The sequence below is a fragment of the Pristiophorus japonicus genome, chromosome 1 (genome assembly GCF_044704955.1).
Source record: "Pristiophorus japonicus isolate sPriJap1 chromosome 1, sPriJap1.hap1, whole genome shotgun sequence".
Taxonomy (NCBI): domain Eukaryota; kingdom Metazoa; phylum Chordata; class Chondrichthyes; family Pristiophoridae; genus Pristiophorus; species Pristiophorus japonicus.
This window is the reverse complement of record NC_091977.1, coordinates 9,028,606-9,040,840: the sequence shown is the minus strand read 5'-3', so window position 1 is coordinate 9,040,840 and position 12,235 is coordinate 9,028,606. Positions and strand designations below refer to the sequence as shown.

The following is a 12,235-nucleotide window of genomic DNA, read 5'->3' as shown; positions in this document are numbered from 1 at the left end:
TATCATAATAATGAACAATCTAATCCCCCGTCGGTGTTGAGTTAGTTGATATTGGCCAGGGTTGCAATTGGGTTTGGTACTCCTGCGTTTGATTGCTATCCAGTAAGTTTTGTTTGGAAGTGTGCGTGTGTGGACAGGATCAAACTCGGCCCCGACAACCCCCACCCACTACCATCACCAGTAGAAATACCAGACATTCACCCTCTTGGCTCATAACTATTTAAGAATAGTTCCTTAGGTCCAGAGGGTTCCAGAAGGCACATAAAGCCCACTGAACCATATGCACCTTCATGAAAGAGGGGAGGGAAAAATTAACAGAGATTAGCTAACAAACTGAGGTGATGCGAAAGCACTTTTATAAAGCGGACATTGCAAAGTGATGACAGATACTGCAGAACTAAACCTATTAATGCAAGAGGGTATACGGGATAAGTTTAACTGCAATATACTGGAAACGGAGTAGGGGAGCCTGTTCATCACTGTATGCTTTTAGTAACGGATTTGCTTAGTCTCGTATGATGATTTGAGTATTGTTTCAATATGGATAACCTCATCTGGTTGACTGGTTTTGAGCTAAAATTCCGTTTCAGCAAAGACTTAATTTGTGGACTTTCTGCAACCCTTGGGCTGAACTGGATGGAACTAAAATCAATAATCAGGTTCTACCACTAAAATTATGTTTATATGCAACTCAGCAGACCATTTCAATCTACTAAAATCCTTGTGACAAGACTAACATGCAATGATGGATGTGCTGTATACACAACTTCTAAATACCCAATAGGGCCATCAGTCAGCATGGCTCATTTAGCACCACTCACCTGAGTCAGAAAGTTGTGGGTTTTACACCCTTCTCCAGGACTTGAGCAGATAACTTAGACTGAATCCAGTCGTGAGGTGCTATCTGCCTGTCCTGATAAGAGTCTTTATTGTTCCCATGAACTATGACAGGGTGTTCTTTTCCCTCATACTCCCACTTTGTCTTTTCCAGGCCCACCACTCCTTGCCTGTTCATCATCCAGCCATTTTTACTATCCCTTCTTCAGGACCAAGCCACTCTCAATCCCTTCTCCCACTCAACACAGCCTACATTCTCCTCCGTCTCTGTTCAAGGTTCAAGTGCTTCTTAAAATAAGCCTCTCAATAGTTTATACCACGTCCATTGCTGGCTTTCCCAGAGCAACAACTTCAACTGTCTGCTCCCATCAACCATCTTGCCTAGCTCACTCCTCAAAGATAATCTCTTTCATCTCATCCTTATCCCTCTTGCCTCTACCATGCCCCTTCTGATATCAAACACTGCCTCCTTACATATCGTACTCCAGAATGTTCGCTGTGCAGTCAGATTTTGCAACATCAAATCACAGACTCAGTCCAGTTTCTTGCAAAATAATGTTGAGAAGAACAAAGCCATCTTTTCTGCCCCATGCTATCAATTCCACTCCCCTCCTACTGGCTCAGGCTGAACCAGAATGTGCAAAACCTTTGACCAGTTGAGTTTCAAACCACACATCCTATTATTAAGATTACTTACTTCCATCTCCACATCATCTATTACTGCTTGTACCCCAGCCCCTAGGGTGCTAAAATCATCCACACACATATGCACAGCACAATTTCTTTAAAGTCCTTGTTGCTCTCCTCCCATGCTCTACCCTTCATAAACTCCAACTTCAGTTGCCCCACATTAAATCCCACTCACCCATCACTTCCATTCTTTCTATCCGCCAGTTTAGTGCACAAAATCATCATGTAACGAAACCTGCATAGCATTAATTAAGCCTCCTTTTCCCAATCCAAAATCTTGCCTGCAAAAAATCCACCCTATGTACCCAAGATGGTGTCAGAATTAGAATACACCGTTTTCTGTCTGGTCATAAAATTTAAAGGGCCATACTGGAGCTTAGTATTTTATGGGGCTTGCTGAAGCGACTTCATGTTTGACCCTTTCTCTCTACCCCCACAGCGATGATATCCGATGTTTTCTGAGGCAATATAAATGTTATCTCCCCCGTCAAATTCAATTTATAGAGCCTGATGAAGGGGTCACGATGCTGGAGTTCCATCTCAACCAAGATGTTTTGTGGGGTCTGCCCTCATGGATCTATAGCTTTCCACCTACCACCCCTGCCCTCTCCAGAGTCTTTATCTTCACCCCCTCTCTTCTGCCTTCTTCCAGTCGAGGTCCAGTTATTCTCCACCCTCTCTCATAAGAACATTAAAAACAGGAGGAAGCCACCCAGCCCCTCTCAGGCCTGCTCCGCCATTCAATGAATATTCCCATCCTCAATGATGGCGGAGCCCAGCATGTGAGTGCAAAAGACAAGGCTAAAACGCTTGCAACCATATTCAGCCAGAAGTGCCAAGTGGGTGATCCATATTGTCCTCCTCCTGAGGTCCCCACCATCACAGAAGCCAGTCTTCAGCCAATTCGATTCACTCCATCTGATATCAAGAAACAGCTGAGCGCACTAGATAGAGCAAAGGCTATGGGCCCCAACAACATCCCGACTGTCGTGCTGAAAACTTGTGCTCCAGAACTAGTCGCGCCTCAAGCCAAGTTGTTCCAGTACAGCTACAACACTGGCATCTACCAAAGTGGAGAACTGCCCAGGTATGTCCTGACCACAAAAAGCAGGACAAATCCAATCCGGCCAATTACCACCCCATCAGTCTACTCTCAATCATCAGCAAAGTGATGGAAGGTGTCATCGACAGTGCGATCAAGCGGCACTTACTCACCAATAACCTGCTCACCGATGCTCAGTTTGGATGCCGCCAGGACCACTCGGCTCCAGACCTCATTACAGCTTTGGTCGAAACATGGGCTGAAGAGCTGAATTCCAGAAATCAGGCAAAAGTGACTGCCCTTGACATCAAGGCAGCATTTGACAGAGTGTAGCATCAAGCCCTAGTAAAACTGAAGTAAATGGGAATCGGGGGAAAACTCTCCACTGGAGTCATACCTAGCACAAAGAAAGATGGTTGTAGTGGTTGGACGACAATCATCAAAGCCCCAGGACATCGCTGCAGGAGTTCCTCAGAGCAGTGTCCTTGGCCCAACCATCTTCAGCTGCTTTATCAATGACCTTCCCTCCAACATAAGGTTAAAAGTGGGGAAATTGCTGATGACTGCAGTGTTCAGTACCATTCGCAACTCCTCAGAAAATGAAGCAGTCCATGCCCACATGCAGCAAGACCTGGATGACATTCAGGCTTGGGCTGATAAGTGGCAAGTAACATTCAGGCTACACAAGTGCCAGGCAATGACTAATGACTATCTCCAACAAGCGAGAGTCTACCCATCGCCCCTTCGTTTCAACGGCATTACCATCGTCGAATCCCCCACCATCAACATCCTGGGGGTCACCATTGATCAGAAACTTAACTGGACTAGCCACATAAACACTGTGGCAACAAGAGCAGGTCAGAGGCTGGGTATTCTGTGGCGAGTATCTCACCACCTGACTCCCCAAAGCCTATCCACCATAAGGCAAAGGCAGGAGTGTGAAGGAATACTCTCTACTTGCCTGGATGAGTGTAGCTCCTACAACAATCAAGCTCAACGCCATCCAGGACAAAGCAGCCCGCTTGATTGGCACCCCATCCACTACAGTAAACATTTACTCCCTCCACCACCGACGCACCGTGGCTGCACTGTGTAAGATGCACTGCAGCAACTCACCAAGGCTTCTTCAGCAGCACCTCCAAAACCTGTGACCTCCTTCACTTACAGCGACAGGGGCAGCAGGTGCATGGGAACAGTTTCCCGAAAATTCTCGTCCTTCATACAACATTTAGGCTTAGGGCATAAATCGCCATTCCTTCATCGCTAGTGTGTCAAGACTCTGGAACTCTCTACCCAACAAGCATTGTGGGTGCACCATCACCACGTGTATTGAAGGCACCTCAAAGCACTGGAGAAGCACCATCAGCGCTGCCTCCGTAAGATCCTGCAAATCCACTGAGGGACAGATGCACCAACATCGGTGTTCTCGCTCAGGCCAACATCCCCAGCATCGAAGCACTGACCACACTCGATCAGCTCCGTTGGGCAGGACACGAGACTCCCTAAGCAAGTGCTCTACTCGGAACTCCTACACGGTACATGAGCCCCAAGTGGGCAGAGGAAACACTTCAAGTACACCCTCAAAGCATCCTTGATAAAGTATAACATCCCCACCGGCACCTGGGAATCCCTGGCCCAAGACTGCCCAATTTGGAGGAAGAGCTTCCGGGAGGGCACTGAACACCGAGTCTCGTCGCCGAGAGCATGCAGAAACCAAGCGCAGACAGCGGAAGGAACGTGTGGCAAAGCAGGCTCCCCACCCACCCTTTCCTTCAACCACTGTCTGCCCCACCTATTACAGAGACCGTAATTCCTACATTGAACTGTACAACCACCTGAGAACTCATTTTTAGAGTGGAAGCAAGTCTTCCTCAATTTCAAGGAACTGCCTACAATGATGCAGCGGTGGCTCACCACCACCTTCTCAAGGGCGTCTAGGGATGGACAATAAATGCCCGCCTTGCCAATGATGCCCAAATTCAGAGAATGAATATTAAATTTTTTTGACAATTTTATACTGAGTAATACTCAGGTGAATATCTGTAACCGCAGATCATAGTTCTTCCCTATTTCCTGCACCGGTGTACTGCCAGTCTCTGTTGGACAATCAATAGCAAGAGGCTCGTATTTTCCATGCCTTGACTACCACTCTATCCCGACCACCCAATCCTGAGCCAATATGGTCAAAATTTTAATGTGTGGCTCTTAAATGTGCTATTTCTTATTGTGTTATTAGTCACCATGTGCTAAATAAGCCTATTAACGAACACTGGCTGCACACTCCCAGTCAGAACCTGTTCCATGGCAGGACAAAAACTACAACAGACCTGGAGACAAGACAGAGGGAGACAGGAACAACTCAGTTATCTGCGTGCACCGCCCTCATTTTCTTTAGCATATAATCATTCTCCGGGGTTTTGAGGGCAACATTTTAGGAATAAAAAAAATGTAAAACTAGCAAATGCTTGAAACACACAGATCAGCATCAGAAAGAGAAAAGACAGGTTAATATTTTTCCTGCCACCCTACTTTGGAATCAGCCAGAAGGATCCCACCTGAAACAGATTCTCTCATTCTCAGCATTTGCAAGATAACTAAATATACTGCTTTAAAAACAATGATTCAGACACTCCAAGGACCATTCAATTTGCAACAAGCTTGAATGAAACTTCCGATATTGCTGTGTAAATTAGAATTGACTGACAGGTTAGAACCAGAGTTTTGCATCACTTTCTAGATGCTTTTAAACATGGACAATAAAAAAGGAGGCAGGCTCCACATCTCCAACTAGTGGGTTCCAAAAGCGGCTGTTGTAGATACAGGCAATACAAAACATGGGCCTGTTTCCTACTGGCCCTCCAATCAGTACTAGTGAAGGAAAAAGGGGAAATGGTCCTTGTAGGTTGCACGTCTCTACTTAAGCTCCACTTTCTTGTTGCCCTAGGAGCATTGACATCAAAGTAGAAACTCATTACATTTAGATTCCTGACAGCAGGAACTTGGGGGAGATGCTTTCAAGTGATCTCAGACTCTTGCTAAAAGTTCAACTGGAAAATCAATAAATGCTGACTATGGAAATTCCCCCAACAGTCCAAGTAATATTAGAACACAGTCAAAAGGTGACTTGGAGACAGTTAATGAAATGTCAGGTCGGAATTCAGAAAGCTCTCCACATCATTACACACTGTTGTCAGTTTAATGTATTTCTGGAGGTTGTACTCAAGACAAGTTTACACTCGCTATAGTAAAATTCCCCCCGCAAATCCAATCACAACACTTTTACTGTCTAATTACAGTGTACAAAATGAACCACGAAAAACTCTTCTAATAATACAACAGCATTGAATTACTGAAAAAGTCCAGTTAATTATACAGTAAGCCTGTTCTACCTCAACACCCCACCTACTCTATCAAAACACATTGGAAATATACAACAGGTCCATTCTTTCAATTACACTTGAAACATTTCTTTCCAAATGCTGATAATACTTGCTTTTTCTGTCTTATTTCAAATTTCCATTTCAATCATTACTCCCTTAGTATAGTAGAAAAAAACTATACGTTTATCACCATATCCATTAAAATACCAACTTCTGCCTTATTTTAAAACCAGCACAGTCCTTTAATAAAAACAGTTCACTCATGACCAAAAGGTTGGAGCAAATACGGGTGGGGTGAATGATAGTGAACTGGAGCCCCTTTCTTCAACTTTTGTTCACATCTATATTGTATAGACAATGAACAGTCAGACGATGAGTTTATTGCAAAATGGGTGACATTCAGGCCTGCTACAGAGAGGGAGCAGTTTGGAAACGGCCACAAACACTGAAACCCAGCTCCTATGTGCGTTATGCAGAATCAAAAGGAACTTCACAGCGGTTGCTGGTTGTAGCGAAGGAAGGGTCAAAAATAACATTTTAGCCGGAAAATAACAGACCGCAAAGAACTGGCCACCCTCATGACCAAAAAAGGGTAGAGGGACTGGATCAGCCCTGGATTCCGGGCCGATACTCTGAGCACGGAGCACCGGCCTCGCGTCTCTCGCACACCCCGAGTCAGCACGGCTCAGAGCCGGGCTGGAGGCGGCACAGCCGCCGGTCCCTCCCCTCAGGACGTGGCCGCTAAAAAAAACATCGACCCATCATCCTCCTCTCCCCACCCAGAGAAAGAAAAGGCCATCATCAACTTTTTTCAACGAGAGAGAGAAACTGCCGCTACTTCCCACAAAACTAAAAGTGTATTAGATATTAAAATAAATCACTGAACGCTCAACAACCAGGCACAGACACAGGAGAGACACAGGAGAGGCTAGCAGACAGAGCAGGTGGCACTGGGGATATTATGGAGCAAATTTAAGACTGGCACTGGGTTGGAGCAGGATTCACACTAGAACAGAGAAACAGGGCACTGGGAGACAGAGCAGGTGGTGCATGGGCACCAAGACACAGGGCGGGCTCGGCGTGGGCACCGGGAGACAGGGCGGGCTCGGGCACCGAGACACTGGGCAGGCATGGCACGGGCACTAGGAGACAGGGCTGGCCCTGCCTGGGCACCAGGAGACAGGACGGGCTCCCCGGGAGACAGTGCGGCCTCTGAAAGGCACCGGGAGACAGGGCTGGCTCTGTGCAGGCACTTTTTGTTCAGATGGACATGGATCACGTATTAGATGACAAGTCACACTGCATCACCGGGCACCAGTGGATTTGAATCAATACCTACTGGTAATGTTGTGATAAAGAGAAGATACCCATTCCTACAGTTGTGATAGTGCCAAGTTTGGGGAGCGAGATAGTTCACAGTTCCTTTTACGAAGTCACTATTTTGGGCAATGAAAATGGTTCTTGCTTTATTCACCTAGTAGACAGAGGATAGACAGCTTGAGCACGTGAAGGCCAATATATTCAAGTTCTTTCTTAGAGAAATATATCAAAAATGCCTGAATAATGACAGTTTTGAATTAGCGGTCAACCCACAATAACTGGAGGTTACAGTATATGAAGGATCTGGCTCCATTTGCCTAGAATGAGACGATTGTTCGGAGAGATTGGGCTCGGGTGGCTCTTGCTCAGAATGGATATATAAAGCGGGTGGGATATGATGGCACTCTGGGGAAAGGTTTTGGGGTATGATGGCACTGTGATTTGGAGGGGGAAGACAGATGAGATGTATCATGACAGTGAGGGGAGATGGTGTGGGGTATGATGGCACTATGGATGATGGGGGAAGACAGGTGGGATGTGACAACACTGTGGTGAAGGGTAGATGTAAGATATGAAAGATGTGGGGAGTAAGAGAAGACAAGTGGGGTATGATAGCCCTTGCCCGGAATGGCATTGTAGTGGGTGGGATTTTAAAAATTTTTTTATTTATTAGTTCATGGGATGTGGGCGTCACTGGCAAGCCCAGTATTTATTGCCCATCCCTAATTGCCCTTGAGAAGATGGTGCTGTAGTAGCAGTTTTTTTTGATACGACAGAGTGGCTTGCTAAGTCATTTCAGAGGGCAGTTAAGAGTCTAGCATATGTGGGTCTGGAGTCCCATATATGCCATTAGGGGACATTAGCGAACCAGATGGGTTTTTACAACAACCCGGAAGTTTCATGGACTAGTTTTGTATTACAGATTTATTAATTAACTGAATTTAAATTCCCCAGCTGCCATGGTGGGATATGAGGGAGTGCAGCAAAGGTTCACCAGACTGATTCCTGGGATGGCAGGACTGTCGTATGAGGAGAGATTGGGTCGACTAGGTCTGTATTCACTAGAGTTTAGAAGAATGAGAGGGGATCTCATTGAAATGTATAAAATTATGACTGGGTTGGATAGACTGGATACAGGGAGGATGTTTCCCCAGTCACAGTCTCAGGATACGGGGTAGGAAATTTAGGACCGAGATGAGGAGAATTTTTTTTCACTCAGAGGGTGGTGAACCTGTGGAATTCTCTACTACAGAAGGCTGTGGAGGCCAAGTCACTGAATATATTTGAGAGAAATATAGATTTCTAGACACAAACTGCATCAAGGGCTATGGAAAAAAAACAGGAATATGGTTTTGAGATAGAGGATCAGCCATGATCATTTTGAATGGCCTACTACTGCTCCTATTTTCGATGTTTCTATGAACTCATGTCTCCAGATCATTAGTCCATGCCTCTGGAAAAATAGTCAAGTAATATAACCACTATGGTATCGTTCCCAGTAATATGATGGCACTAAGCAGAGCAGAGCAGTAAGGATATGGTGGTTCCTACTCAGAATGATACTGCAAAACCTTCGAAGTAGTCAAAAAACCCACTTCTCCCAACTTGTCTCCTTCCCTCAACAGCTTCTCTCGCCCCCACCCATCACAATCCCTCTTCGACTCCACCCTGTCTCCCACTCCTCAAATATATATATATATATTCAAGGCCGAGATGGACAGTTTCTTGAACTATAGAGGTGTCAAGGGTTATGGGGAGCAGGCAGGAAAGTGGAGCTGAGGCCATGATCTTACTGAATGGCGGAGCAGGCTCGAGCAGCAGTATGGCCTGCTCCAAATTCTTCCCCCACGCCGTCTCCCTATCCTCCCCACCGCCTCACCCACCTGGTCTCTCCCCTCCCTGCCCCACCCTTCCCCAAAGTCTCTCCTTTCCCCACATCTTCCCCTCCCCCCCACCACCATCCCCTGCCCCTTCCCCAAAGCCTCCCTTCCTCCCACAATCTCTTGCCCCTTGCCAAGTCTCTCCTCATCCCCCAGTCTGACCTCTCTTCCCCAAGTCTCTCCTTACCCCGCACCTTCCCCTCCCCAGTCTCTCCACATCCCACACCCTTCCCCAGTTTCTCATCGCCCCCCCCCCGCACTGCCAACCATCCCTTCCCCTTCGGCTCCCCTCATTCCCCCCACGGCTCCCCTCATTCCCCCCACTATCTCTCTTCTTATCCCCAAAGTCTCTTCTCGTCCCCCGCCCTTCCCCAAAGTCTCTCCTCGCCCCCGCCATCTTCCACCCCTTCCCCAAAGCCTTTCCCTTCCCTCCACCGTCTCCCGCCCCTTCCCCATAGTCTCCCCGTCCCCCAAGTCTCCTGCCACTTCCCCAAAGTCTCTCCTTGCCCCCCCACCCAAGTCTCACCCTCCCCCCCAGTCTCTCCTCGTCCCCCACCTTCCCTTCCCCCCGTCTCTCCTCGTCCCCCACCTCCCCCCGTCTCTCCTCGTCCCCCACCTCCCCCCGTCTCTCCTCGTCCCCCACCTTCCTTCCCCCAGTCTCTCCTCGTCCCCCACCTTCCTTCCCCCAGTCTCTCCTCGTCCCCCACCTTCCTTCCCCCCTCCCATCTCTCCCCGTCCCCCATCCCCCTGTCTCTCCTCGTCCCCCATCTTTCCCCTCCCGTCTCTCCTCATCCCCCATCTTTCCCCTCCCGTCTCTCCTCGTCCCCCACCTTCCCCCCCCCCTCCCGTCTCTCCTCGTCCCCCACCTTTCCCACCCCACCGTCTCTCCTCGTCCCCCATCTTTCCTCGTCCCCCACCGTCTCTCCTCGTCCCCCACCTTTCCCCCCCCCACCGTCTCTGCTCGTCCCCCACCTTTCCCCCCCCCACCATCTCTCCTCGTCCCCCACCCCCCGTGTCCCCCACCTTCCCCCCCCCCACCATCTCTCCATGTCCCCCACCCCCAGTATCTCCTCATCCCCCCCCCGTCCCCCCCTCCCCAGTCTCTCCTCGTCCCACACCTACCCCCAGTCTCTCCACGTCCCCCACCTACCCCTAGTCTCCCCCACATCCCCCACCTACCCCTAGTCTCCCCCACCTACCCCTAGTCTCCCCCACGTCCCCCACCTACCCCTAGTCTCCCCCACCTACCCCTAGTCTCCCCCACATCCCCCACCTACCCCTAGTCTCCCCCACATCCCCCGCCTACCCCCAGTCTCTCCACATCCCCCACCTACCCCTAGTCTCCCCCACCTACCCCCAGTCTCTCCACATCCCCCACCTACCCCTAGTCTCCCCCACCTACCCCCAGTCTCTCCACGTCCCCCACCTACCCCTAGTCTCCCCCACCTACCCCCAGTCTCTCCACGTCCCCCACCTACCCCTAGTCTCCCCCACCTACCCCCAGTCTCTCCACGTCCCCCACCTACCCCCAGTCTCTCCACGTCCCCCACCTACCCCTAGTCTCCCCCACCTACCCCCAGTCTCTCCACGTCCCCCACCTACCCCTAGTCTCCCCCACCTACCCCCAGTCTCTCCACGTCCCCCACCTACCCCTAGTCTCCCCCACCTACCCCCAGTCTCTCCACGTCCCCCACCTACCCCTAGTCTCCCCCACCTACCCCCAGTCTCTCCACGTCCCCCACCTACCCCCAGTCTCTCCACGTCCCCCACCTACCCCTAGTCTCCCCCACCTACCCCCAGTCTCTCCACGTCCCCCACCTACCCCTAGTCTCCCCCACCTACCCCCAGTCTCTCCACGTCCCCCACCTACCCCTAGTCTCCCCCACCTACCCCCAGTCTCTCCACGTCCCCCACCTACCCCTAGTCTCCCCCACATCCCCCACCTACCCCCAGTCTCTCCACATCCCCCACCTACCCCCAGTCTCTCCACGTCCCCCACCTACCCCTAGTCTCCCCCACCTACCCCCAGTCTCTCCACGTCCCCCACCTACCCCTAGTCTCCCCCACATGAACGTACAGTACTGACAGTTTGAGGATAAAGTCCGTGCCCAGGGGACGAAGCCACACACACCATTCCCAATTGGGGGGGGGGGGGGGGGGGAGGAGGTTAACCCCCCCCTCCCCTGTAACCAATGGTATCTCCCCCCGCGAGCCCAACAGCCAGCGCTCGCGCCGGGAGCCGTTAGTGTTTGAAAAGCTCGCGCCGCCTCAGCTCGCTCGCTCGGTCCGCGGGACGGACAAAGTTCGCTCGCCGCCGGCAGCTCAAAATATATAATTTTCTTAAAACAATAATCTCCTCCCCAACCACACACTTTTTTTTGTTAAAACTCGTCTTGAGGAACTTTCCTCACATCCCCCCCCCCCCCCATTCATTATTTATTTTAACATTTTTTTCCCACCCTGCCGATGCTGTGCGAGATCGTCTCCCAGTTTCTTCTCTTACCTCGGGACAGATCGAGCGGTACGTTCTCCTCCCCGCTGTCATTCCGCCCTGTGTGTAAATCAATATATATATAGTGTGTAATATGTAAGGAAGGAAGAGAAAGAGAAAAAACACAGTTAAGAATTTGCATACTGTTGCGGGGTAAGTCATACATTTTATTTCCATCAATTACATGACTACATTATTGTTTTCTTTTAGACGATTATTATTATTGTTGTGGTTTTTTTTTTCTCCGCTGGGTTTTTTATTTCGGATTATTCGGTGTACCTCTGATGCGGAGGCTCCTGACGGAGCGGCCACGGATGCTGACCGCCATGTTCGCCGCCTCCTGACTCTCTGCTGCTGCTGGCGGGGCACCGGGCCAGCCGTGCACAACACCGGAAGCGCCGCGCGCTCTCGCGAGACCACCGAGGGAGGGGGTGGGGCCACAGACCACAACAAGACACACAGAGACAGACAAGAGTGTGATGATGTGTATCTCTCGGGCAGGCGGGCTCATTAAATATTTCAAGGACACCCTCAAATCATCTTCATCATAGGCAGTCGCTCAAAATCGAGGAGGACTTGCTTGCACTCGAAAGAT

General features: G+C 49.8%; 1 protein-coding gene across 4 annotated transcripts in view; it reads right to left on the bottom strand.

The window, feature by feature from the left end:
* rictora (RPTOR independent companion of MTOR, complex 2 a) overlaps positions 1-11,978 on the bottom strand; it is a 231,604-nt gene extending 219,626 nt beyond the window's left edge. For 3 of the 4 annotated variants that reach the window (XM_070877299.1, XM_070877318.1, XM_070877312.1), the window contains exons 1-2: positions 11,920-11,978; positions 11,653-11,700 (exon numbers count right to left, since the gene is read on the bottom strand). In XM_070877299.1, coding sequence (XP_070733400.1) covers positions 11,653-11,700; positions 11,920-11,968 — 97 coding nt within the window. In that variant the 5' untranslated portion in view covers positions 11,969-11,978. Of the gene's footprint in view, positions 1-11,652; positions 11,701-11,804 lie in introns of all 4 variants that reach the window. The other variant, XM_070877306.1, reaches the window with a different exon arrangement.
* Between the last annotated feature and the right edge of the window lie 257 nt (positions 11,979-12,235).